The 24568-nt window shown below is 36.7% G+C and overlaps 1 protein-coding gene and 1 long non-coding RNA gene across 3 annotated transcripts; one reads left to right on the forward strand and one right to left on the reverse strand.

Annotated features, from left to right (window-relative positions):
• The first annotated feature begins 451 nt into the window (after positions 1-451).
• On the forward strand, positions 452-22703 carry LOC149575834 (uncharacterized). 2 transcript variants are annotated; one of them, XM_089815707.1, is made up of 4 exons: positions 523-812; positions 18081-18146; positions 22022-22158; positions 22258-22703. In XM_089815707.1, exons 1-4 carry the CDS (start codon positions 665-667, stop codon positions 22402-22404), a joined length of 498 nt encoding a protein of 165 aa, XP_089671833.1. In that variant the 5' UTR covers positions 523-664; the 3' UTR covers positions 22405-22703. The 2 variants fall into 2 exon arrangements, with proteins under 2 accessions (XP_089671834.1, XP_089671833.1); XM_089815708.1 differs by lacking the exon at positions 18081-18146 and having other exon boundaries at positions 452-812.
• Positions 10948-23732, reverse strand: LOC149575835 (uncharacterized). The gene is made up of 2 exons (XR_016360252.1): positions 23045-23732; positions 10948-11253 (listed from the first exon to the last, which is right to left on the reverse strand). It is a non-coding gene; the product is annotated as an uncharacterized LOC149575835 (long non-coding RNA).
• Positions 23733-24568: the final 836 nt, after the last annotated feature.

Consider the following 24568-nt stretch of genomic DNA (forward strand, 5'->3'; position numbering starts at 1 on the left):
TGCAAAACCAAAAAATATGCCAAAAAGACTCAGGTTGGCCACAGAAGGGGCATCTGGGATCAGGAACCCCAATGTGCTTGAGCCGAGGCCCTAGGGGAAGACCTTGGAAAGCAAGGCACCAAACAAAGTGAGCAATCTTAGGTTCTGTAATGACACTCCAAATGGTGTCGAACCATTTTCTCCATTGAGAAAACGAAGACTGCAAATGCCACTGTTGTTGACTAATGCACAATTATACTTAATTATTAAATTTAAACAGAAGTACTAGCCAACACTTCTTTAAATCTGCTATTTGTAAGTGGATTTTGATCATCATATTGCAATTCTACCGAACTGATTTGCCTTCAAAATGTAGTTTAAGCTGCTTGCATATCCACAGATCCGATGTCACGTGGACATCTCAGTTTTGTGAAACGCAATTTTAAAAGGGGCGTGTCTCACTTTTCGGAGCATAGTTTGGCGGCTCCCAAAATGACGCGCCCATGATATTTTTCTTAAAGGAAATAAAAAAAAATACGACCTTTTCCCCCTAAATTCTGCAAGCATCGTTCCTCGTATACGTCCACTTTAGTTCTCTGAATGTCGAGAGAAAACTATTGTTTATGTGCTCTAGAAATTTTAAAACCGGAGGCACCCTTTTAATAAATTAGCGTTTACGAGAAAGATGGCGAGTACGGCTGTGACTGCGATGGTTTATTCACGATCCAGGATTCTGAAATACTCAATCCCGTTAAATTCTGTGGTAAATCCGTTGAGATTTATGGCGTTTAGTACAATGTCGTCTCCCTTAGTTACAGAACAACATCTTCCAGGTAAATGATCAATCCTCTGACTTATTTGCCCGTGGCTATACAGCCACGAAAATGCACTTCCTTTCCTTTACATTGCTTTTTGTAACTTTTCAAAAAAAATTCTAAGTCCTCTCTTTCGTAAGAAAGTGCATTTTCGTGGCTGTATAGACGTTGCCGACTTATTTAGGCTTGGATCAACAAAAACACCATATCAGAAGAAACATTTTATATGCTTAAATAATTTCACAGTCTTAAATATACATTTATTATTTCCTAATTTTTCTAGGCATCCTTTTATTTAGTATCTCCCTCTTCGTTGTATCTTGTTGAGTGCATGGCTCTCTACGTAAGCTCTGAGGCAATTTATCACATTCTTTTCCATTGAGAGAGATTCATTGAAACCCGAAAAAAAATACTATATGGTTAAATGATTTTGAATGTTTAATTATAATTCTCTTAATGCTTACCCTATTTCAGCTGATTTGGATTCTTTGTCATACACTGTTGTGTTTGCGCACATGGCTCTCTATGAAAGCTCCAAGTCATTTTACCCCATCAAAGAGATGTTATCCCCCTGGTCACCTAATGTTTGGTTCCTTCCATCTCTTCATGAGTATGGTTGTATGTTTCTATAGTTTCCCAATTTAACATATCTAAGAGTTGGATGTTTCAAGGGAGAGCCATATACTTTGCCAAGGTACCCTGCAGATAAGATTATACTCATGGAATTGGCAAGACCACTTATGGAGGTACAAGCTTATCAATCCAATTGCACCGGCCAAGAGTGGGGATTTCATCATGCAACCCCCTGAAGATTGGTGTGTACTCTTTGGATACCGTGCCTAAAGCATAGAACATGAAGTTTGAATTTCAAAGAATCACATTGAAGAAGTTCACAGCCAGAAGTTGCTTTGACTAGAGAGGACTACATAACAAGATGAGGAAGCAATTCCTACACATATTGTTGGACTAACAACTGATGTTTCCTTTCGAAATTGGTGATGTGGATTAACCTCCGCCTGTGTTCTATAAGTCGTGTGGATGTATCGTGTGTTAACAAGTCAATCTTTTAGCGTAATGACAAACACAAAGACTTTTGTGTTTCTAACAATTGGTATTAGAGCTTGGTCACAGGTTCGAATCTCCTCGGGTAACGTTGAAGGGGGGATTGTTGGACTAACAACCGATGTTTCCCTTCGAGATTCGTGAAGTAGATTAACCTCCTCCTGTGTTCTATAGGTCGCGTGGTTGTATCGCGTGTTAATAGGTTGATCTTTTAGCGCAACGACAAATGCGATGACTTTCAAGTTTCTAGCAATTGGTATTAGAGCTTGGTCACAAGTTCAAATCTCCTCGGGTAACGTTAAGGGGGATTGTTGGACTAACAACCAATGTTTTCCTTTGAGATTCATGACGTGGATTAACCTCCTCTTGTGTTCTATAAGTTGTGTGGTTGTATCGTGCATTAACAGGTTGATCTTTTAGCGCAATCACAAATACGAGGACTTTCAAGCTTCTAACACATATATCGTCTAGAAGATCTCTGGATTGATGTACGCACTGAAGTGGATATACGAGGCATGACTACACACGATTGACTATAAAACAGATTGTGGATTTCAACTTAACAGCAATCCCTCCTGGATTTGTGGATGATGATCAAAGCTTAGGTGGAGAAATTACCCATTCTTCCTCCTACATGGTCATGCAAGGAAAGCACATCGATTTGGGATTGGTTACAATCCATTCTTGCAAACACGAACCCTTGGTTAAAAAAAAGGGGTCTTAAGTAAGTGATTCAAAATAAAGCCCGGGAAAGACTTTACTCTTTCTGGTCCAATTGGGTTGAGATCTGAGACAAAGGGAAAAGGTAAAGATGGAACACCATCATTGAAATTTGAGCCTCTTGTTCAAAGTTTGCCTAAGCTATCTATCAAATGGGGGAAGGATTTGAGAGTACTTGAGGTAAAGGGGATTGAAACTCAATCAATCCAAATTGACTCAAGTGATGATGCTAGGAAATCAAAGAAGCCCTCATTGCTGGTTCTATGTCCTCTTGAGGTTCTTGCAACAACCTCTCTTCTAGATTCAAGACCAGTATCTGATGGATCCCATGATTCACCCCTGAGCATGGCTATGGATGCATTCTCCACCGAGCATCCATCTCTTGAAAATTCTGTAACAATAACTCCAACATTGCCCATGTCCTCTGCTGCACTTTTATTGGAAACAGGAGGAGATCAGTATGACTATGAGAGTGTTTTTAACCCATATTCCTTGTCAATCCCTCCTGCTACTATACAGTCTACGACATTGTTTGATGTGACTTCAGCTCTGTTTGAGCAATTCATGACTGAAGTTACACATAGTTGTCCTACTCCTACAACCATTCAGACTTAGGCGCTTGCTATAGTCGCTACTGTCCTGTGGGGTAATCCAGAGTTAACTATGGTGATTACTCCTTCAGCCGATAGATCTTTCAGCCTTCCTCTGTGGTTAAGCATCATCACGCAAAAGAGAAAGAAAGAAGAAATCCCGCCTGAGGAGTTTGATAGGCAAGTAACCAAGCTAAGGGTTTCAAAGAATAAAAAAGCCAAGACAGTTTCTTGAGTAGTGGTTGACAAAAATCACATCAAATATGCTGAAGGGGCTGAATCACTTGTAGAGAAATCTACTGAGGACATGCAGCCTGCTGATTTCAGAATTACAAGAATTGAACTTGGTACACAAACCAGGTTGAGTAATTAATAGGATACACGTGAGGAATCATTGGAGAAATGAAGAACTCCTCAAGGTAGTGAGCTTGTTTCAAACACATCTACGGAAAGATCAAAACATAAGGCACATACCATTGATGATTGGGGCAGCAGTATCAAAGTAGAGGGAATCCAAGTAATTCAAGATGTGTACTAGAAACCGAGGAAAGGAAGAGAGACCACTGCTGGATTAGATGATATGTTGAAGTCACTCAATCATCAACTTGAGTTGTTGGAAGGGGCCCTTGGTGCTTGGACCAGCATGATGGAGGTTGTTTTAGATTTCTTGTGTGGGTATGATGTCATCACATACATGATTACATACATGTGATGGCAAACTGGAAGCAAGTTCTACAAAAAGTCATAGAAGATGCAATATTACGATAATAAATGTCTATTATTAGTTAATGGTAATCTATTGTAAATATCTAGTTAGCTCTAAGTTAGCTTTCACTTTTTTAGCTTTCTCTGTTAGAATAGAATGTTTCTATTCTTTACGATTTTTTCCTAAGGAAACTTCGTTTTATTCTTTTATATATATTGACCTTCTCTGTTAATAACAAGCAAGTATTTTACCAGTTACTTCCGTAATATGGTATTAGAGCATGGTTAAATTTGTTCAAAAATAATAATTTCTTAATTGAAATTCAAAGATCATTATTTTCGAAATAATTTTTTCCTCATAGACCTTGCTTCACAAATCCGTTTAATTTTTGGCTAAAGTTTTTTTTGAAGAACAAAGTTTGCCCATCGTGAGCTAGGGTTTGAGGATCAAAAAAATTGTGATTTGAAGAGGAGATCGCATAGTGAAATCGTGATTAACCACACATGTTAGTAAAGGGCGATTTCTCCTCTGCTAGCGTTAAAAAACTGCGGCTTTTACCAACAAAAATGGTCTTTTTTTGAGGCATTTTTTCTGTAGACAGCTTTTGCGGCTTCAGATCTGCATTTTCTGCTATTTGTGGAGTTAAATCTCCATGTCTTCAGCCCTCTTTAGTTTCGTCTCAGCCTCCAGTCAAACCTTGAAACAAAAATCAGCAAGTTCTATCTCAAATCCGCCGTTTTTCTGCAAATCCAACCTTTCATGGCTACCACCTATGTTCTTTTTCAAAACCCTAATTTTTGACCTTGAAAAAATATTTTGATTACAAATTCTTGGTATTTTTTTGAGAGCTCAACTGGGTTGTCAGATTTTTTTAGGTGCCTCGATTTTTGTGCCTACAGATCTAGAAAATGACACCATATTCCTTCTAGGTTTTTCAAGCTCTCTTTTGGGTCACTCCAATTTTTTTGGGTCTTCCATTTTTGCCTTGAAGAATGTGCCTTTATAGATTTTCACATTTTTCATTGAAAAACGTGCCGTGGCATCTCTGACAAACATTCTGCTCGAGCACAACCCCAAATTCAACGGTTGAAATTATGGCACTTGGAAGCAGTGGATCATTGCAATTTTTGAATATCGGAACACCGATCAACTTGTACTAGGTGTTACAAAGCATCTGACTTCTCCGAGTCCTAATTAGGATACATGGGATTTGAATAATTGGGAGGTACTGATGCTTCTCAAATTTTCCATGGCTGATGATTAGCTTTCTCAGATTCCATCTGACAAGACAACTACCGAGATCTGGACACATCTTAAAGGTCTTCATGAGACTTCTGAGAAAAGCAGAGCTTTCTTTCTGAAGAACACTTTGTTTTCTACTGTCATGGATGAGCAAACCTCGCTCCAGGCACACCTGAATAGGATTCAGAAAATCCGTGCAGTTGCAAGATGGAGGAAAAGGATATTGTGGTTATCACTCTTCGGAGTTTACCAAAGTCCTATGAGCATTTTATTGATACTCTCAACATCATGTCTACTGGCGTTGATTTGAAGTTCACTAATCTTCGTACGCTTCTGCTTCAACAAGATCGATGGAAACAACAGTTCGGTAGGAGCTCCAACTCTAGCGCCACAGAGCAAGCCTTTGCTGCTAAATCCTTTCAGAAGGATAAAAGCAGAAGTCTTTTGCTCCAGCATCAGATGGTTTTCGAAAGAAGAACATTCAATGCAACTACTGCCACAAGTTTGGATACATGGAGTTTGAATGTTGAAACGCTTAGCTGCACAATCTAAGCAATCAGGGTCGCAGCCCAAAGAGAATAGTGCAGAGCACATTGAGCAGGCAGAGTCTACCTTTTATGCCTTCATGGCTAAAAGACCTATAGATCATGTGAAGTTGTTTGCCTAGTACATTGATTCAGGTGCCTCTTGTCATTTGACTCACTGCAGAGACTCGTTTACTAACTACCAGCCTTATTTAGACTTTGTTATTTTTGGTGGCGGAGAAGAATACACGGTTGTTGGCAAAGGCAACATTCAGATTCAGTCTGTTGGGAGGAATCTCATATTCCTCGATATGCTCCTGAGTCAGATGAGCATGGTGATAGTAGTCTCTCCCTAGTAGAGGTTCATGCGCTTCGAGAGGCGGTCAAGATCTTGAAGCATAGTTACTCTTAGTTGCTAACAGGGATTACCTTTTGAGGGTAGCACCTATTATGAGACCTTGTTAGGGAAAGAGGAGGAGGTGGCTGAGTTCATCCAGGAGCTTGAGGTGACTATGGACTATATTCAGTGTACTCAATTGGCGCTTCAGGGGTCACAGACACAGTTGGATGAGGTCATTGTGGAGTTAGCAAGGGTACAGTCAACACCAGCCCCAAACCCTATTCAGTTACATGTTATGGTTGGTGGTGAGTTTGCTTCCACAGTCGGGGATGAGGGATGTGATGATGTGGCAAACACATCCATTCAAGATATGGGTGCAATAGCTACATATGAGGTAAGAGTATCAGTGGAGTCAGGTTAGGTGTGAGTGTTAGTTTGATGGGGACTCAAGTGTGGACAAAGTTAGTATTTCAGTTGGGTTGAGTTCCCATGAGTTGTTGCTTTCATCAACGCCTAGAGTCAGTATTTAGACAATTCTGATGTTGATGTATGTTATTTGGATGCTGGTGCTACAGGATTTGCTTGTACACAACAGGGATAGTACATAGTTCTACCCTTGGGAGTACTACTCTTGGGATCTAGGTGGACTATGATGTTCATTTTGCTCCAAGATTGCTTGGGGATAAGCAATTTGAGGGAGGGAGGACTGTAATGTCCTCGTTTTTAGCAGGTTCCTGTAGTTGGCTTGTTCAGTTCACCATCGCGAGCCTTGTGAGATGACAATAGGATTTGAATGACTTACTATGAATAGTAAGTCAAACTGTTGGTTTCAATGAGCTCAGTTGAGTTAGAGGAGTTGGGTGATGCTCTCAGTTTTTATTTCGGGTTTTCGGTTTGGGCTTCAAGAATCTTGGAGGGAGTGTCTATTTATAGTAAGTCACCCTGTCAAGTTGATTCATTGTCTTTCATCATTAGGATCACTTTGGTGTTGTCAAATTTGGATTCTTATGCTTCTTCAGTTGTTTTCCCAAGATGGGTGAATTATTATTATTCATCTAAAGTCGCCAAGGTTGCTATTTTTGTTGGTCACCTCAATATCATAGCTCCTTGGAACTAGGACAAAAAGTTATAAATAGTGGGAACAAGAAATAGTGGCTTTGTGTGTTAGAATATTAAGTTAATGGCACTTTATTATATTTTAATGTTGTGTAGACGAAGCTTCTTAAGTGGAGTTCTTTTGGGAAACTGGTGCCATTTGGAGATTATAAATATGAGGACATTTGATGAGAAAATCATCCGATCATTTGATTATCTTATTTTGCTTTGTCGTCTTTGTAATGTTTCCTGAAGTTCTGATTTTATGTGCCCTTGCTGAAGTATAAGGGCTTGAGATTGAGTTTGTGCATCAATCCACTACTGAGCTAAAGTGGTATTGATTTAATTTTCAATCTAAATTGAAGAGACTTCTCATATTGTGTCTACTGTGGTTGAGAAGTGACTGGCTTGCTGAAGAATTTAGTTTTAATTCGTTTTCAATTATCTCTATTGCTGGGTGAGGGTTTAGTCTTCAAACTGGAGTTTGGTAATTCTGGATATCACAGTTTGTTCGATTTGCATTAGAATTAGTGTGTTGGATTTACAGTTTGAATGCCAAGGATTCTTGTATTTGGCATGATTTCTATATCAGTTTTGGGCAGCATTTGTAAGGGTAGACTGTGAATGCCAAATTGCAATTTTCAGTTGGCTTTTGCAATTACATTCTACAACAAAGACTGGGTTCGTAGTTTGTAAAATTCAGTTTATGTTACATAGTTTGAAAGTAGAATAGGTTGGCTTCAAATTTTGATTTATAGCAATCAATCAACAATTGAATTCCCTTTTCATTATATTGCTGTATGATTTGTCAATGAATGAATTCAAAAGCTGGTGTAAATCATTTCAGAATTGTTTATTGGTGTTCGGTATTTATTTACGCAAAACTTATAAGGCCAAAATTAAATAAATTTGTGATGAGTTTGCTGTACATTTTGATATTGTATTTGAAAATGTAAGACATCATGTATTGAGCGGTAATTGGGTTTCTTCCAAGTGTTTGACGAAATGTCAAACTATTAAATAGTGAAGAAAATTGAAAATTGATGTCATTTGAAGCTATAACTAGGCCGGGTCATTATAGTGGTATCAAAGCTTACTTGCAAAGTGTTTGACGAAATGTCAAACAATTGAATTATAAAAGAATTTGGTGTGGTTGGGGTTACAATCTTGTTTGCTAATATCATTGTCTTCTGGAATATATCTTTAAATTTGTATAGTTCAGGTGCACTAGTGTATGTTCTATGCTTATATTGAGATCTATTGATTGATCAAAACTCCATTTATTGAAGGAAGTTTGTTAGATCGCACAATCGTCCGCCATCCTCTATACCTCCCACTCCCTTCATCCCTCTATACACCCTCTAGCACCACCATACATCTTGCCCTATAAGACCAACCCAGTCGGTCATCACCGTCCCTCCCTACCTTGTATACCGTACAATCCATTTCCCCTCCAACACACCTTCTATGACCCCTACATATCCATTGTATTGCAACCACTGTCACCATATGGTGATATTCTTGTCCCACCGTACAACCTACTAACACTGTACAACAACATCTTGCCAATATTGTACAGAAATTTGTGGCATTGTACGGGCATTTCTTGCCACTGTATGGACACCCCTTTAATTGTACGCATAACAGTTTGTGTGGATACTATAAGGAAGGTAGTCTCACCACCTAGGAGCCATCAAGAACACTACAGTGGTATCAGAGCAATTTCCTTAAGATTGAGATTGCCTCAGGACAGAGATCCCCTTTTGGCTGAGATTGCCTTCGGGCTGAGATTGTTGAGATCCCCTTTGGCTCGAGTTACCCTTTGGGTTGAGATTGTCTTCGGATCGAGATTGCCTCTAGACAAAGATCCCCTTTGGGTCGAGATTGCCTCCAGAGAAAAATCCCCTTCTGGAGGAGATCCCCTTCGGGTTGAGATTGCCTTCAGGCTAAGGTCACCTTCAGTTCGAGTTCACCTTCGGGACATTACAGTTGTATCAGAGCAATTGCTTTCGGATCAAGATTGCCTCCGGACAGAGATCCCCTTTAGGTCGAGTTTGCCTCCAGAGAAAGATTGCCTTCAGGCCGAGATTGCCTTTGGGCCGAGATCGTTGAGATTCGCTTCAGGCCAATATTGCCTTCGGATCGAGATTGCCTCTAGAAAAAGATCCCCTTCAGGTCGAGATTGCCTCCAGATAGAGATCCCCTTCAGGTTGAGATCGCCTTCAAGCCAAGTTCACCTTTGGGATATTACAGACAACACGTCCTAGGCATAGTATCTCCGTCATTCCAAATTCACACTTTGATTGTTTGACGAATAATGATTGTGCTTCCATATTTTTCAGAACTTCATCTAAATCCTTTAAATGTTCTTCCCATGATTCGGAGGACTTATGTAATTGTTTGTTGGAAATGTGATTCATGCAAGACTGAAATGTGGCTGGTGTGTTGGTCAATCCAAATGGCATGAACAAGAACTCATAATGCCTGTAGTGACAACAAAAGACCATCTTTTCCACATCTTCCTCCTGCATGTGGATCTTATGGTATTTGGAGCAAAAATCTATCTTAAAAAAGTAAACCGCACCATGCAACTAATCCAACAATTCATCAATCCTGGGAATAGGTTATCTATTTTTCATTGTCTTCTTGTTTAACACACGATAGTTTGCACACGTGCATAACATCCCATCCTTTTCACTGACACCACTATTGATGTGAAAGAGCTGGAGCTAGGACTGATCCATCCCTTCTCGAGTAGTCCCTGAATTGTCATCTCAATCCCATCTTTGAATCTTCTGGAATGGTGGTACGACATGGTGATAACTGGTTTTACACCGGTTTCCAATTCGATGGTATGCTCAAAACCACAATAGGGAGGTATGCTAGGAGGAATGGATAATCATAACAAATGGATATTAGTAATTAAGATTATAGAGATAGCGATTAGGAATGAATCAAGTTTGGCAGCATACCACACAAGATGGGGAATTATTAACCCTCAAACAATGATCAGAAATAAAGGGGCATAACTAATGTAATGTTAAGGTAAAACTAATAAGAACCACAACAATTAGGACTTGTTTCACAAAGACCACAGCAATTAGGACTTGTTTCACAAAGACACAAAACACACCCTTTTAAAACATGACAACTAATATCAATGCAAGCTATTTAAGGCTGTTGAAATATTTCATAAGAGCATTGAACATTTGGATTTCTTTTAGTTTGGGAGGAAGAACCTCTATTAGCATCAAATGTACATTTTTAAAGTTAATTGTCAGGAACAACAGCAATCAGAAGAAGAAACTGAACACTTACAGATTTCTCTGGAAATGGAGGGAGTATAGAAGATAAAGCCAAAGATTGATTGAATCATGTATTAAAAGGAAATCTAAGTAGAACTGATATCATACGATTGCACAGGTATATCAATTAAGGGGAATATATATTTATTTGTAGTTATAGCTGCTAAAGGAAGAATTTTCATAGGTTAAGCACATAATCATAAACAGTAACAAATCACACAAGTAATAGTTGTATAGCTATATCAGATATAGGAGAAACATCTACTACATTAATTACATAAGGTTGCAAGTATATTAAGGTCCTTACCTTATTACATATTCCAATAAAAAAGAACCATTGGGATTTAGCACAATTTCTATCACATTATTCAAGAATTGAAAATTTGACCAAGAGAGTGAGAAAAATTAAAATGGTTGTCATCAATATTTCAATCTGAATAATTGGGGACTGTTACTAAAATTTACTCATGTTCAAATTTAGTCCTAATCAAATGTAAAGGTTTCATACAATTGCATAAGCATTTTACATCTTCATTCAGTTCATGCATATTAAGATCATGTTCATGATGTGCCAAAAGAATAGATAATGTCCTTATATTATTCATCGTAACAATACAATTGATATTTACAATCATTGAACAATAAAATGAATCAAAAGATGAAAGTAAAATGTCTCTCACACAATTGACCGTGAGAGTAGCCCCTAGACTATTGCTACATGTTCCTATTATTTAAAAATGAATAGCATGATAGAATTAAAAGAGAAGGAAAGGGCCATGGGCACCAATCATTGCCTGTAATGACTGGTTGAGTTGTCTCTTCTCGTTCCTGCTTGATTATTGTTCGACATCACGTTCCCTCCAAGCCTCCAAATTCTGCATGATAAGAGGAAAAATATTAGATCTAATAGATCTAAGCAATGCTAGTATCTCACCTCTCCATCACTTTCATATTCCTAAGATGCTATGCATTTTCAAAAAATAGGAACGCATACCAATAGTAAAAGAGGCAAGCAATCATACCAAAACTTTTTATTATTAACATGTTTACTTATTGTGCAAAATCCTATATCTAATAAGTACGCAGATATAACTGTAGGCTCCCACAAGGGTTATTGAGCCCGACGTACTTATTAGAGTTAGGATTATAGAATCTGATCGGAAGGAAGTAGTAGCAATGATGAAATGTTAATATGCAGAGCATAAACATTATGAATAGAAATAGGTGCAGCAACATTCAAAAGCTTTAGCATGAAAGTATGAAAATTGCCAACACACAACTACAACATAAATGGGAAGATGTATAATCAATGATATGAAGAAAGGATGAGTGTCAAGCTACAGTTACAGAATCATCAAGAAGCTACAGGACAAGCAATATGCTACATAAAGGATGTTGCAAGCTACATGTCAGATATTGTATTATGTCCTTAAAACATGAATTGAAGACTATTTTCATCTTGTACATACGGGATGGACAGATTAGTGCAAAGCTGTAAACAAAGATGGCCAATCAATTCTACAGAAAGATATACAAATACCTATAACAATGTAATGTTATCTTGAAGCAAAGGGAATAAATCACTGAAGAAATGAAGGCTACAGTTATAGATACTTAATAAAACATTATTTTAATGCAATTCAAGATTCATTTTAACTCTACAAGAAATGATAAGCTTCATGAATGACAGACAAATAGCAAATTTTGTTACGGAAGCTGCTGTAGTAGCATTATAACCAATAAGATTATATGCTGAATGGGTTTCCTCAAGGTCATTTTCACTATCAGTGCCAAACAGTGGAATGTTTGCATGCAAACTCAACAAAATCATATTGCAGTAAGGAGAAAAAAGCTTCCAATTAAGATCTGCAAAAAGAGAAGGTCCAGAAAATAATGAAACCCTTGCAAGAGTGAATACCCAGACTAATTTTTGCCTTCATTCAGATAAAATACTGTGGATAACAATTCATAAATCTCCAAGAAAGATTCATTGACAGCAAGAGAAAAATCTCCAGATTTGTTGTTTATAATATCAGTGATCCAAAATCAATGTGCTCGGACAATTTGTATCAACAAAAGTAATGAAAATGAGTAGCTGAAAAATACAACCGAGTATCTTAAGAAGAAACCTCCTGAGGCAGAATCTGATACCGTTGCATGATAAATACCAATGATGTATTGGGGCTCTTAAACCGAAGTTTTATGCTCTAACAAAGGAGAGAGAAAAGGATGAAATTATCAAGCAAGTTATGGTCAAAGGTGAAGGGTTTTTCAAAGAAACAAGATGATAAGAAGCTCAGATGAGAAAATTGACAGCTCAGATCCGGGAATTAGAAGAAAAGAACCAACGGCTGAATTCCAAGTTACAGGTAGAAGAAGCAAATGTGGAAAGTATTAAGAAGGATAAAGCAGCAATGCGGGCTGAAGCATTGTTGGGCAGTAGAAGAAACCTCAATTCTTGTGTCTAGGAAGTAGAGGCAAGAGCTGCATCAGCAATAGAAAGAGACCCAAATTTTCTTTCAAAAATATGATCAAATAACACAAATAAAACTATTGTATCACCTCAAATCGCTTCAGCAAAACTCCAGATCAGAATGTCCAAAATGACTGACTTAGAAAGCCAGAATAGCAGAAATAAAGCCTTGTTTTTAATAAGCAAAAACTCACTTGTGGCTACAGCTGTAGCAAATAATGACATAAGGAAACTGGAAATCCAAGCTACAGTATGAGTAAATGCTGAGAAAAGAGTAAAACAAGAGCAGCCCAAAAATTTGAATCAAATGGAGGAATGAAGATCAAAATCTGCAGGTAGAGCCGCAGTTATAGAGTTTTTACCTTTATCCAATAGAATTGTTCGAAACTCTCCTGTCATGGCAATGAACAATGATGAAGCATGAAAAATCATGGCAGCTGAATGGTAAATAATTATCTATGCTTTCAAATGTGGTGGTTACCAAGCAAAGCGACAGAGAGAGGACTCCACAAAAGCAAAATAACGCAGCAAATACTCCAGATATCATCAAGAATGGTGGATTCAAAAAGATCAGTCATGGCTAGCAGAGGACTGAAGGTGATGTAGAGCATCTTGCATCAGAAAATAAAGGGGGAAATAATTTTGTTTTTTTTTTCAAATTTAAAAAAACCATAAGAAAGAGGGAAAAAAAAAATATTGGAGAAAGTGATGAAAATTAGAAGAATTTTTTTTTAAAATAAATTTTAAAAAATGGAGAAAAAAGGGAAAAGGAATTTAATAGGTGGCATTATTAAATATAACTTGTGGCTAGAGGGTTTATTTAATGCAACTTGCTAAGCCGACATGTGGCTTGAGGGTTTATTTAATGTAACTTGCTAGTGGCTGACTTGTGGCTTGGTTTGGTATAAGTAGAGGGCCTTGTCTTGTTATTATTCATCATCCATCTTGGGGAAGAGGATGTGGATGAGGAGTGAACTTTGAAGAGCTAGTAGCTGCGACTTGGAAAACAAGGAAATTGCTTGGTGGGCTTGCGAGCACAAGTTTAGATCTTCCTTGGAGGTTTCTACGATCTGGACTAGCTAGAGTTGGGATTGGATCTTGCAAAATTACTATTGTAATTGCTTATGTATTTGGCCGTAACCTAGAAGGCCTTACAGCCGGGCATGTTGGAGGTAAATGTTATGATTATATTATGAGAATTGGCATTATTTTGGATCTAAATATTTGTGTTATTATTTATTCTTCCACTGTGTGGTTATTTGCTGGGAGCTAGGACATCTCCTTTGGGGATTCTTCTACCTTGCATTGCGTCAGATGGTATTAGAGCATGTAGACAGATCACCAAAGTTAAGGTAGTTTGCACCAGGGCCTTGGGAGGACATGTAGATGGATCTATGGTTGTGAAGATGGAAGGTTGATCTTGTTTGGGAAGATTGATTTGTTGGTGATTTGTTGTAGAAGGTTTACACAAATCTTGAAAGATGGCTCCGAGAAGATTGGATCCTGGGATGATTGCATATCTCCGTGATATAGTGGAGAGGAGAGTTAATGAGACAATAGCTCGGGTGGACGCTGTTGTGGATGCTGCTTTTTCTAAACAAGTTGAGGAATCGAAAAAGAAAGTTGTGTTGCTGGAGTTGGAGTCTACTAATCGGAAAGAGAGTTGTTAGGCAAGTTAGAAGACTTGTTTGAGAGAGAAGATGACATTGCAAGGTCGAGGTGGAAGAGGTTGGTTTTTTTGATCAGTTTGTGGAGTCTGATACAGAACTTGTAGAGAAACTAGAGGGTATTGCTGAGGATATTCCTAACCTTGTTGATGCTAGGATGGAGATTGGTTTTCATGATCAGTTGGTTGAGTTTGACATGGAGATTGCAGAGCACTCGGTCATGGATGATCTGGTTGCTGTTGGTGGTGACTTGTATGTTGCAGAGCATCTTGTTGTGAGCAATGAGACTGCTGGTGTTGGGAGTTTGACATATGTTGCTGAGGGGTTACATATTGCTGCTGATGTGGACTTTGTTGCTGCTAGTGTGGATTTGTTAGTTGTTGATGTGAATGAGGTTTTGTTGATGAAGCATTGTGTTCAGTTTATTCCTAAGATTGAGCATGCTGATTGGATGATTGAGATTCTGGTGTTTGACAAATGGATGCTGATGTGGATGATTTGCATGTTGGTTTTATTGTTCTTGATGGAGTGGAAGCCTTTGGCAAAGATGAAGATTGTTGCAAATATTTCTTTTGGCCTCAAAGTGTGGGACACACTTTTCTATCTACCAAGGGCACTTGATGTAGGAGCATCTTGTATCAGAAAATAAAGGGGGAAATAATTTTGTTTTTGTTTTTTAAATTTTTTTTCAAAAAAAAAAACAAGAGGAAAAAAAATTGGAGGAGAGAGAAAGTGACAAAAATTAGAAGATTTAAAAAAATAAATTAAAAAAATGGAGAAAAGAGGGAAAAGGCATTTAATAGGTGGCATTATTAAATATAACTTGTGGCTAGAGGGTTTATTTAATGTAACTTGCTTAGCCAACTTGTGGCTTGAGAGTTTATTTAATGTAACTTGCTAGTGGCTAACTTGTGGCTTGGTTTGGTATAAGTCCTCTACCTTGTCTTGTTATTATTCATCATCCATCTTGTTATTCATCATCCATCTTGGAGAAGAGGATGTGGAGGAGGAGCGAACTTTGAAGAGCTAGTAGCTGCGACTTGGAAAACAAGGAGATTGCTTGGTGGGCTTGCGAGCACAAGTTCAGATCTTCCTTGGAGGTTTTTACCAGAGTGTGGATTTGGACTAGCTAGAGTTGGGATTGGATCTTGAGGGATCTTGCAAAATTACTATTGTAATTGCTTATGTATTTGGCCGTAACCTGGAAGGCCTTATAGCCAGGCATGTTTGATGTAAAGGTTATGATTATATTATGAGAATTGACATTATTTTGGATCTAAATATCTGTGTTATTATTTATTCTTCCGTTGTGTGGTTATTTGTTGGGGGCTAAGACATCTCCTTTGGGGATTCTCCTGCCTTGCACTACGTCAGAAGGCCATGAGTTTCCTCAGATTCGCCGAAACAACAGGCACGACATAATCAAAAAAGCACTCTAGACTTCAACCAGATACCTCAGGCTGAAGCAAAATGAGAAACCAGGCCCAAAGTGCTTCAGAAATTGCAGAAAATTCAAATATGGTGGCTAGGGTTTTTCTCAAACCCTTATATCCCTCTTCACCTCATGCAACTGTAGAATGAGAGAAAAAGAAAGTTTTTGTTTTACTTTAGGTTTCATTTCCAAAATGCTTGGAGGATAGAAGGCCGCATAGCTTATCATCATACAAGTCTTCATTGACTTCTCCCCTTTTTGTAATTATAATAAGTCATTTTTAGTTCTTGCCTCCAGCAGGAATACTTACACATTCGTGCAGGTTCAAAAACTAATTAATTTTAACCAATAGAATTGAACAATTTACATATATCTATAGTTTTTTTTCATAGTTTATGATTTTGTTATATTTTTTAATTTTGAAAAAAGCTTTTTATCTTAACTTCTATTGGCTCCTACCAATAAAGGCAAGGAGAAAAATCGAATTCCGGAACAAAAATTAGAAAGAAATACAAAAAAATCTACTGCATCGTGTAGTTTTGCATTAAATATGGCATTGGTATTGTCCTTTCCCTTCACCGCTGTAGAATTTATTGTTAGTTCACTGCCATATTGCCGCCATAAAAATTATTGTTGGTTCACTGCCATATCCACCGCCATGTCTTCATTACGACCATGCCTTCAAAATTTGTAGGTAGTTTAACAATTCCAAGCTATTGCTCCTATATGTGTTTTAGTTAGTTACTACACTCTGAAATCTCATGATTTCGCATGTGCAAGGAAGCATACCAGTTTACGCATGATCTTCAATGGAATTTTTTGTTTACTCTTTTTCGTTGTTTGCGTAATGGTGACTTTTGTTCACAGAGAGGATTGTGTGTTTGTTTTTAAAAATTCTATGTAATGTGTTGTTTTCTGAGTGTTTGGATGAGACTGGCAGATGTCTCTTACAAGGGTTTTAAAAACATTTTTGAACTGTGTTTTTTGCAATGACAGTGATTCGTATTAGTGTAATGAGCTTTGCGAATTTTTAGGGAGATTTGGATCGTCAGATCGGAAGGAAATTAAAATAGAATGTAAAATTTGAGCAAATTGAGAGGGCTTTATTTTTCTGTAGGATGTTGGTAGGGTCCTTGGATTTTTGGGAAAGATGACGAGGAATTTTATATTAGAGGCGATGCGAAGACTGAGATTGATGGAGGGCTGTAAGGGGCACCAGGTTTATGCCATCAACCTTGGGGAGAAGGTTGCCGAAGTAAAAATGAAGGTTGATAGCCCCAAGTATTTTGCTAGGAATCTCGAAGCAGACCCTCTCGCTGGATATGGGTGAGTTGCATTTCTTCTGCCCATGTTGATTTGCTAGGGTTTTAATTTTGGTACTTTTGGAATTTATTTTAATAGGCCACAGGTTCGACAAGCAATATCGCTTTTGATCCAACTTAAACGTTTGATTTGGATTTGGATGTATTTTTTTTCAAATCACAAAGTTCTAGGTAGTGTAGATTTTGACTCTCGGATAAAATTTGGAAGAACAGTTGTCGATGATGCTTTTACAACTATGCAATTTGGATTTGCATTTTGCATTCGATGTTATGTTTTCAACAACGTGTCTGGGGTTATATGGTCGCCTTTATAAGAATTGTTTTTGACTGTTATAAGTTTGGACTTGATTCTGAAATGAAGTTCTGAGAAAACATATATTGTTGCTTTAACTTTAAATTTTTTACTTTGCTTTTAATTTTTCATTCGTATGCATTTTGCCTTAGTTTCATTTTTGGTTCTCTATGAAAATGCATTTTTCTGTGAAAATGTTAATATTGAGTTGTAGATATTTGTGTCTACTTGGGTTTCTGGTGAGAAATTGTCCCAAATTATTGAATGTCAATGGTCTTTTGAATTGAGTAAAGAATGAAGAGAGAAAGGGTTTACTTATTTTATTTTCATTCTAGTTGCAAAGGATCCAAAATTTGCATATTTTATAATAGACTTTCCAAATGGATTTTGTTGAAAATATGGCTTTTTCTTATTTCAATCTAGGGCATTTTACTTATTTACAGGTCTTTTTTTAAGACTATTTAATGAGGCGTGCAACTCAATTATATTTAACTAGCTTTTCCTTTTTGAGGACAGGCTTCTTGAATGATCTAGAACTGAGGGTAGTTGCTTATACAAAGCCAAGCACATGGTGGATTTATGGTATAAATGTTTTTACAAATGTTGAAGGTTCATGGGCTTCTTTTTGTTCCTTTTTTGTGTTTATTATTTAATATTTAGAAGCTAGCTACAGGCATACAAGCTGAGAGAGCTTAATCGTCTCTCTCTGTCTCTGAAAAGATTGATACTTAAATTGCTAGAGCATCAATGTTAAGGGCTTAATTGACAAAAAGATGTCACATGCACTATTTGTGTGACCTCGTTGTTTGGATTGCTCCCTCTAGATCTAAAGTGTATGATATGCAGTAAGTATTTAATTTGCCAATGGTGGGATGCAAATGTTAGTATTGTCTTTATCATAATGGAGTAACATGGTAAATGATAATATTGATTTACTGAAATGATGATAGAATGTTGAACTTGATATATTAAATAGAGTGGCTCAAAGCATTTTGTCTTTAACTATTTCTTTTTACATTCTATGCGTAAAATAGATTGAGATATTTTTAAACATGATGCATGTGTTGGTAGTTTTCTTTTTGCCCGCGTTATAATTTCCTAACATAATTTTTCTATCGATTTTTGTACTACTGTTTGGCTTGGACACAAAGCTTTAAGTACATTTCTTGCTTTTTCAAAGTTAATTGATTATTAGTTCTTGCCAACCCTCCCTTCCCTGCTCCACAACAATACAACTACCACACATATGGCAGGAACTATGATGCTTCATGTCTCTTGTTAATATATTGCATTCTTTGGGTTGGTTAGGACTTTTAGGGATTTAATAAGAAATGTATATTATTTAATCCCTTTTAGTTCTTATTTATACTATAAGCAATGTGTCCATTCAATTTAATTAGTATTAATCAATTGATGCATTATAAATCAATTGATTAACACTAAAATAATTAATGCATTGTTGCTTAAAATTTTGAAAAGGTAAAAGGTATAAAGGAATTGAAGGAGTCATAGTCAAATAGGAGGTGAGGTGTAATCATGTTGGATCAAGAATAGGGTTTTTGTGTTGATCAAGTCTTGTAAAAAGAGTGATAGTTCATTATTTATGCCATGTGTCGTAACTCTCCCCTAGAATTTCGGTTGTTATTAAAGACAGTTAGGAGTCTTTAGGAGATTTTTGAGTTAAGTTAGGGGAGTCTTATGGAATTTATTGACTTGACATCATGGGTATAATATGAAGAGTCATTTTGACACTAATGACACATGTTTTGGAGCTTTTTGAAGACCTTTTCTAGGGGAAGTTTGTTTCTGCTTGACCCAAGGTGGTTCTTCATTTTTAGGCATCATTTATTGGGTAGTGAAGGGGGATTTTGATATATTCTATCACTTGTACTTGAAAAGACATCCAGTATTGAGGAGAGACCTTTGGTTGCTATCATTGTGTTTTCAGCATTGTTTCAGATTGGAGATGTATTTTTAGAACCTTGGAGAAATATATTGAGCATTTGGGATCTATCTTTGGTGTCATGTCTTTGTATGCAGATTGATGATAGATATCCCTTATAGTGTATTTTCTGAAACCTTTAAGATTTGTCTCATTAAGCATCGTTCCATGACTCTTATTGTTCTATACAGGTCAGAAGTTGTACTAGTTTTTGCATGTGTTAAATGTGATTAAGTTCCTTTTAATACCTTCAAATATTGGGCCTTCTTTTGAAATACGTAAGTGCAGATCAATGTGTCAGAGATTGTATCAGTCCATAAATTGCTAAATGTTCAACTTGTGTTTGAGAAAATACTATTTTCACTTCAAAATCCTTTTGGTGTATCACCATTTTTGTCTATGCATTTCTAAATTATCAGTCATTTTTACCACTTTTCTTCACAAGTTTTGTTGATCTTTCCATTTTTAAAGTGATTCACTATTTAAAACTTATAGGAACCGGCCTAGAACCTGGAGGTTCAGTCTTCTTATAGGTCACCCAAACCTTTGACTGATCCCATGTTCTCCAGAAATCTCTAGTGCTTTGGTGCTTGAGATAGGGTGTAATTTCTGGAGGTAACAGGGACATTACAGGTTAAAGGCAGTCAGGGCATTCTAGCAGCAGCAATACATAGGCTGCGATCATAAATTCAAGGTACCGTTTCAAGTTTAAAGACATGCTGGGAGTTTAACTTATATTCTGCAAGCAGAAGGTGGCATTTCATGTTTCTTGCCTTGGCAGCGACATCCAAACATACTGCATAGCATACCAGGTTCTTTAGAAATTTGCTTTGCTCAATAAAATTGCTCATTGTAATTGCAAGCTTCTATAATTGCAATTGTTCATTAATGCCTTGGTAGTCATGGTAATTTAATTTGTGTCAATTGTTTCAGCATTTATATATTCCGAAAGTACAAAAAATAGTTAAAACATATATCCCCAAAAACCAAAAAAGTTGCAAAACGCATTCAAAACTCTTCAGCATAATTCTACAGTGAGCCAGCAGGGCTCTTACAGATCGCTAGGTCTTGCGGCCTCTATTTCAGTTGAGTGTGAGGTTACCTTCTTTTAGTTGTGACTTATACAAAAAGCAGTCTGAGACTTCATGAAGCTCTGTTTCTTCCTAAGATCAAAATTATTGGCCCCTTCCAATGTTGTGATCACAAACTAATGCAATAAATGGAGCAGATAAATCATAGGGTAGAATATCTTTTTTTTAGATTTCAATTTTACCATCTTTTAGGTTTGATACCATGTAGAAAATTGCAGAGCATAAAATTATATATTCTATTTTCCAAATAGATGGACCCATAGATCCTTAAATACGTGCATGTATGGAGAAATGTGTCTTTTTCCCAGACATGTCTACACATGATAAATGTAGCATAGTCTGATAAAATATAGTTTATATTTTTAACATATTTGAATGAAAATTGAAAAATGTATTCAATACACTTACACATTTTGTACTAATTACAGTAAATTAAGTCAAAACCTTTTAGTCACAATGAGTGCTATACCAGTAAATTGAATCTCATATTTCTCGAGCTGCTTTATAGGCCTGTGATAATATTAAGGATTTAGTTAATATTAAAGTGCTAATCAAAAGTGGCCAAGGCTAGAAAATAAGAGGATAATTGAATGCTGTTGAAATTTTAATATTTAATATAGACCTAACTCGAACGTTCTTTGTTTCCTTAGCTATAAGCCTAACATATCCTCCTAGTACATGGAAAAACTTTAAAGTGTATCTATTACCGGCAAAGAGGAAAAGATATTGAAAACACATTTATTGAAGCCCCCAGGTCAGTTTTTGTTTCTCATTATTACTTTTATTTTAATTGTTTGTGTTATGGGTGTGTGTTGTAAATAATCTGTGTGTACAAGGCTCGAGATTTTATTTAGACTTAAATGGACCAAAGTCTTCACCCATATGGAAGCAGGTCTTGAACTTTGCCACTCTGTTCCTTTCTTAACATCTTCTCTCTCTACAGTACCAACTCCTCTATTTACAAGTCATTTACTGCAGTGGCATATCTGTATGATTAGATTTCATTGCACATTGATACTCTATAGCTCTCCTCTCAATGGGCTTGATAGGAACAATGTAGTTGAAAATAGAAAAAAGAGTTTCGTCAATGTTAATTGCAGGAGTATGTGAACTTTGTTTCAAGGAAAAGTTCAAGTAATTATTCATGCTAAGTAGATATTGTGGTGTTTTATCTACATTTTCAACCTACAATTCTTCAAGTCAAATTAAATTGGGTGCTGGTTGGAGATTCAAAAAACTGGTTTATGCTTAGATGAAAAACATGTTGAGTTTCATGCTTTGGTTCCTTAACAAGTAGTGCAAGCTAATTCCGCTAAAATGATGTTTTATTTTCCAGAAACATTGTTATTTTTATCTCGACAGTTTTTTAAGGGAGGTAGGTGTGTCATGCAAGCTCTTTTAAGTCTTTAATTATTTAATGCCAGGTCCACTTGAGATTTACAAGTCTAAGGTGAGGGAAGGAGCACTAAAGTATGATCCTCAGCAGGAAATAGTAGCTGCAGGATTACAGGATCTTCTTGGGCAGCTGCACCAATATGAGAAAGATATGGAGAATTATTGTGTATGTAGGATCTATCCCGTTTGTGGAACATAATTGTCAATTTGTTTATAGTTTTTTTATATTATTAATTCTTATTTATTTTTTGTTATCTTATTCCAGACAAGGCTAAGGGAGTGGAAAACAAGGAGAGAACAATTAAGACGAGAACTTCGAGTTGAGGAGGCAGAAAGACAGCAGAAGGGTGGTCTATGGAAAACTCTTGCTAACAAGAGTGATGGCCAGATTGTAAATTTTTTTTCATGGTAATCACCATAAATCAAAAGCACAAAAACTCTGACATTCATTGGGCTAAACAAAACTACATGCAAAGAGAGCTGCATTTAAAGGCATAGAAACTCTGATATGCATTTGTCTAAACAAAAGACATACAAAGAGAGCTGCATTTATCTTAAATTGAATGCTATTCTTTTGGCAAAGGTTAAAACTATCTTAAAAAGGACTAAGTCCACAAATACTTAAAAGAGATATCTAACAGTTTTATCTTTCATGCTGAACAAGTGCATTCAAGAAGCCTTTCGATTAATAAGGAGCAATTTAAAGTAAAATCATGCCTGCAGTTTTGTTTTTACATTTTGTATTGCATTCTATTCAGTGAATTGCCTTTGATCTATTCTTAGCTTTTTGCAGTACATGCATATTTTCCTCTATGCATGCTGTTATGTAAAGACCTGAACTAGTCTATGGCTGTGATACTGAAGTGTAGACTGATTTCTTTGATTTATAAGGTTTTATAAGACCCTTTTGATTATTTTAAGATTTTGAATAAAGAAATTGCTGTAAAAGAAATAACAACATCAATCTGAAATTCACACCAAAGGTAATCGAAACATCAAATGATTTTATTTATTGCTTGCGCAAACCAAGGAAGGAACAAATTCAGATGAACCTGATTTTGAAAGTGTATTGCAGTATTTCTTTGTTTGATCACGTCCTGAGCCCAAATGCTGAAACTGATATCCTCAATTATGCTGAATGTAATCCAGTAAGGAGCCCGCAATGATGCCAAATGTGCAAAGCGACCCTCAAGAGAAAAACGCAGGTGGTTTAAATGCAAAGCCGACCCGTCCAAACAAATCGCATACACCTGATAGCTCCGGCAGGTTCATAAACATTAACCGCAGATCTGCAAATTGCCCACGTGGCTGAAGGTCGGGTTCCCTCACGATTGGTAGTAAATTGCAGGTCTTGTAATTGATGCCATCCAACTCTTCGGTAGGTGAATTTGGCTCAGAACTCGCCCAGGAGCTATTACCATATGACACGCTGCCACTAGATGTCAATTGGCAGTCCTCTGATACCACAAATTGAATTTCCAGATTGCAGTCACCAGTATGGATGGAGAAATTCGATTCTCTTCACAATCCAGGCAGTAATTTTAAACCAATCTCCAAGGCATAGTATGAACAGTAGGAGATAAGCAGATCGTTATACCTCAGCAATGATTTGCAGCAAACTCTCAAAACAATACTCAGAAATTCTCAAGACCCTTAGCCAGATAAACCTGAATAAAAAATATATATATTCAAGATGTCTCACATTCTCCCAAAAAGCCATATTTAGAATGCAATTTGATTCAATTAGCTTCACCAACACATCTTTCACTTATAAGCAACTTTTATAATATAAAGTTTAGACACTTTATATTATAAAGCACAATAATAATTAAGTGTGCATTAAATATTCATTAAATTCTATTATATTCGAAATAAATATGACTCCATCAAAAATTCGTAGTGAGATCAAATACGCAAATGCCAGACGATTACCCAGCATGAATTACTCAACCAAGAATAGCAACTAGCCAAAAGTGACTCACTAAAAATAATAAGTCCAAAAATAGTAATTTCTCGACAAAAACCCTCAAATCCAAACATCAGCTTATGAGGGTTGCAATGATGAGCTGACAAAACCATACTTAAGAAACCTGCTACATTGGGCACATTACATGTTATTTCTTTATTTCACCTTTGGGAAGGTGCCAATGATCCTTTGAAAGATTAAGATTTAAGAACCATAAAGTTCATGATCGATGATGTTTAAAATTATATAAAGCTTTTTTTGACTTCTATTCTGTAGGAAGTGTCGACTTTTTAGCTTGGATAGGAACTTTTGTGCAAGCTCAGTGTGAATGTGTTGGGAAGAGTTCAATTAGTTTGAGTTCTATTTTGTATTTCACTTTTGAGCATTAAATTGAAAGTCTTTTATTCAGCCAAATCAGTCTAAAGAAAGTGTAGATAAATATTTAGAATTATCTTCTACCTTATCCTTATAAGTGATAAGGATGTTTACTTGAGTATAGCTTAGAAAGATATCGAGTACAATGAGTTTCCATGCAGCTATTAGTTACATTGAATGTGGAGTCTTGTAAGATTTGGTTATGAAGGTAGCCACCCTAGATCTAGAGGTTGTT

This window comes from Cupressus sempervirens, chromosome 1, assembly GCF_028749045.1.
Source record: "Cupressus sempervirens isolate cs-2001-9-10 chromosome 1, ASM2874904v1, whole genome shotgun sequence".
Lineage (NCBI taxonomy): Eukaryota > Viridiplantae > Streptophyta > Pinopsida > Cupressales > Cupressaceae > Cupressus > Cupressus sempervirens.

What these genes read in the sequence shown, in the direction of transcription:
- LOC149575834 (XM_089815707.1), top strand. Translation starts at nt 665, where the DNA reads ATGGCGAGTACGGCTGTGACTGCGATGGTTTATTCACGATCCAGGATT. An exon ending in TACAGAACAACATCTTCCAG is followed by an intron (nt 813 to 18,080) that starts GTAAATGATCAA and finishes TTTTGAGGACAG; the next exon opens with GCTTCTTGAATGATCTAGAA. An exon ending in AAGCACATGGTGGATTTATG is followed by an intron (nt 18,147 to 22,021) that starts GTATAAATGTTT and finishes ATTTAATGCCAG; the next exon opens with GTCCACTTGAGATTTACAAG.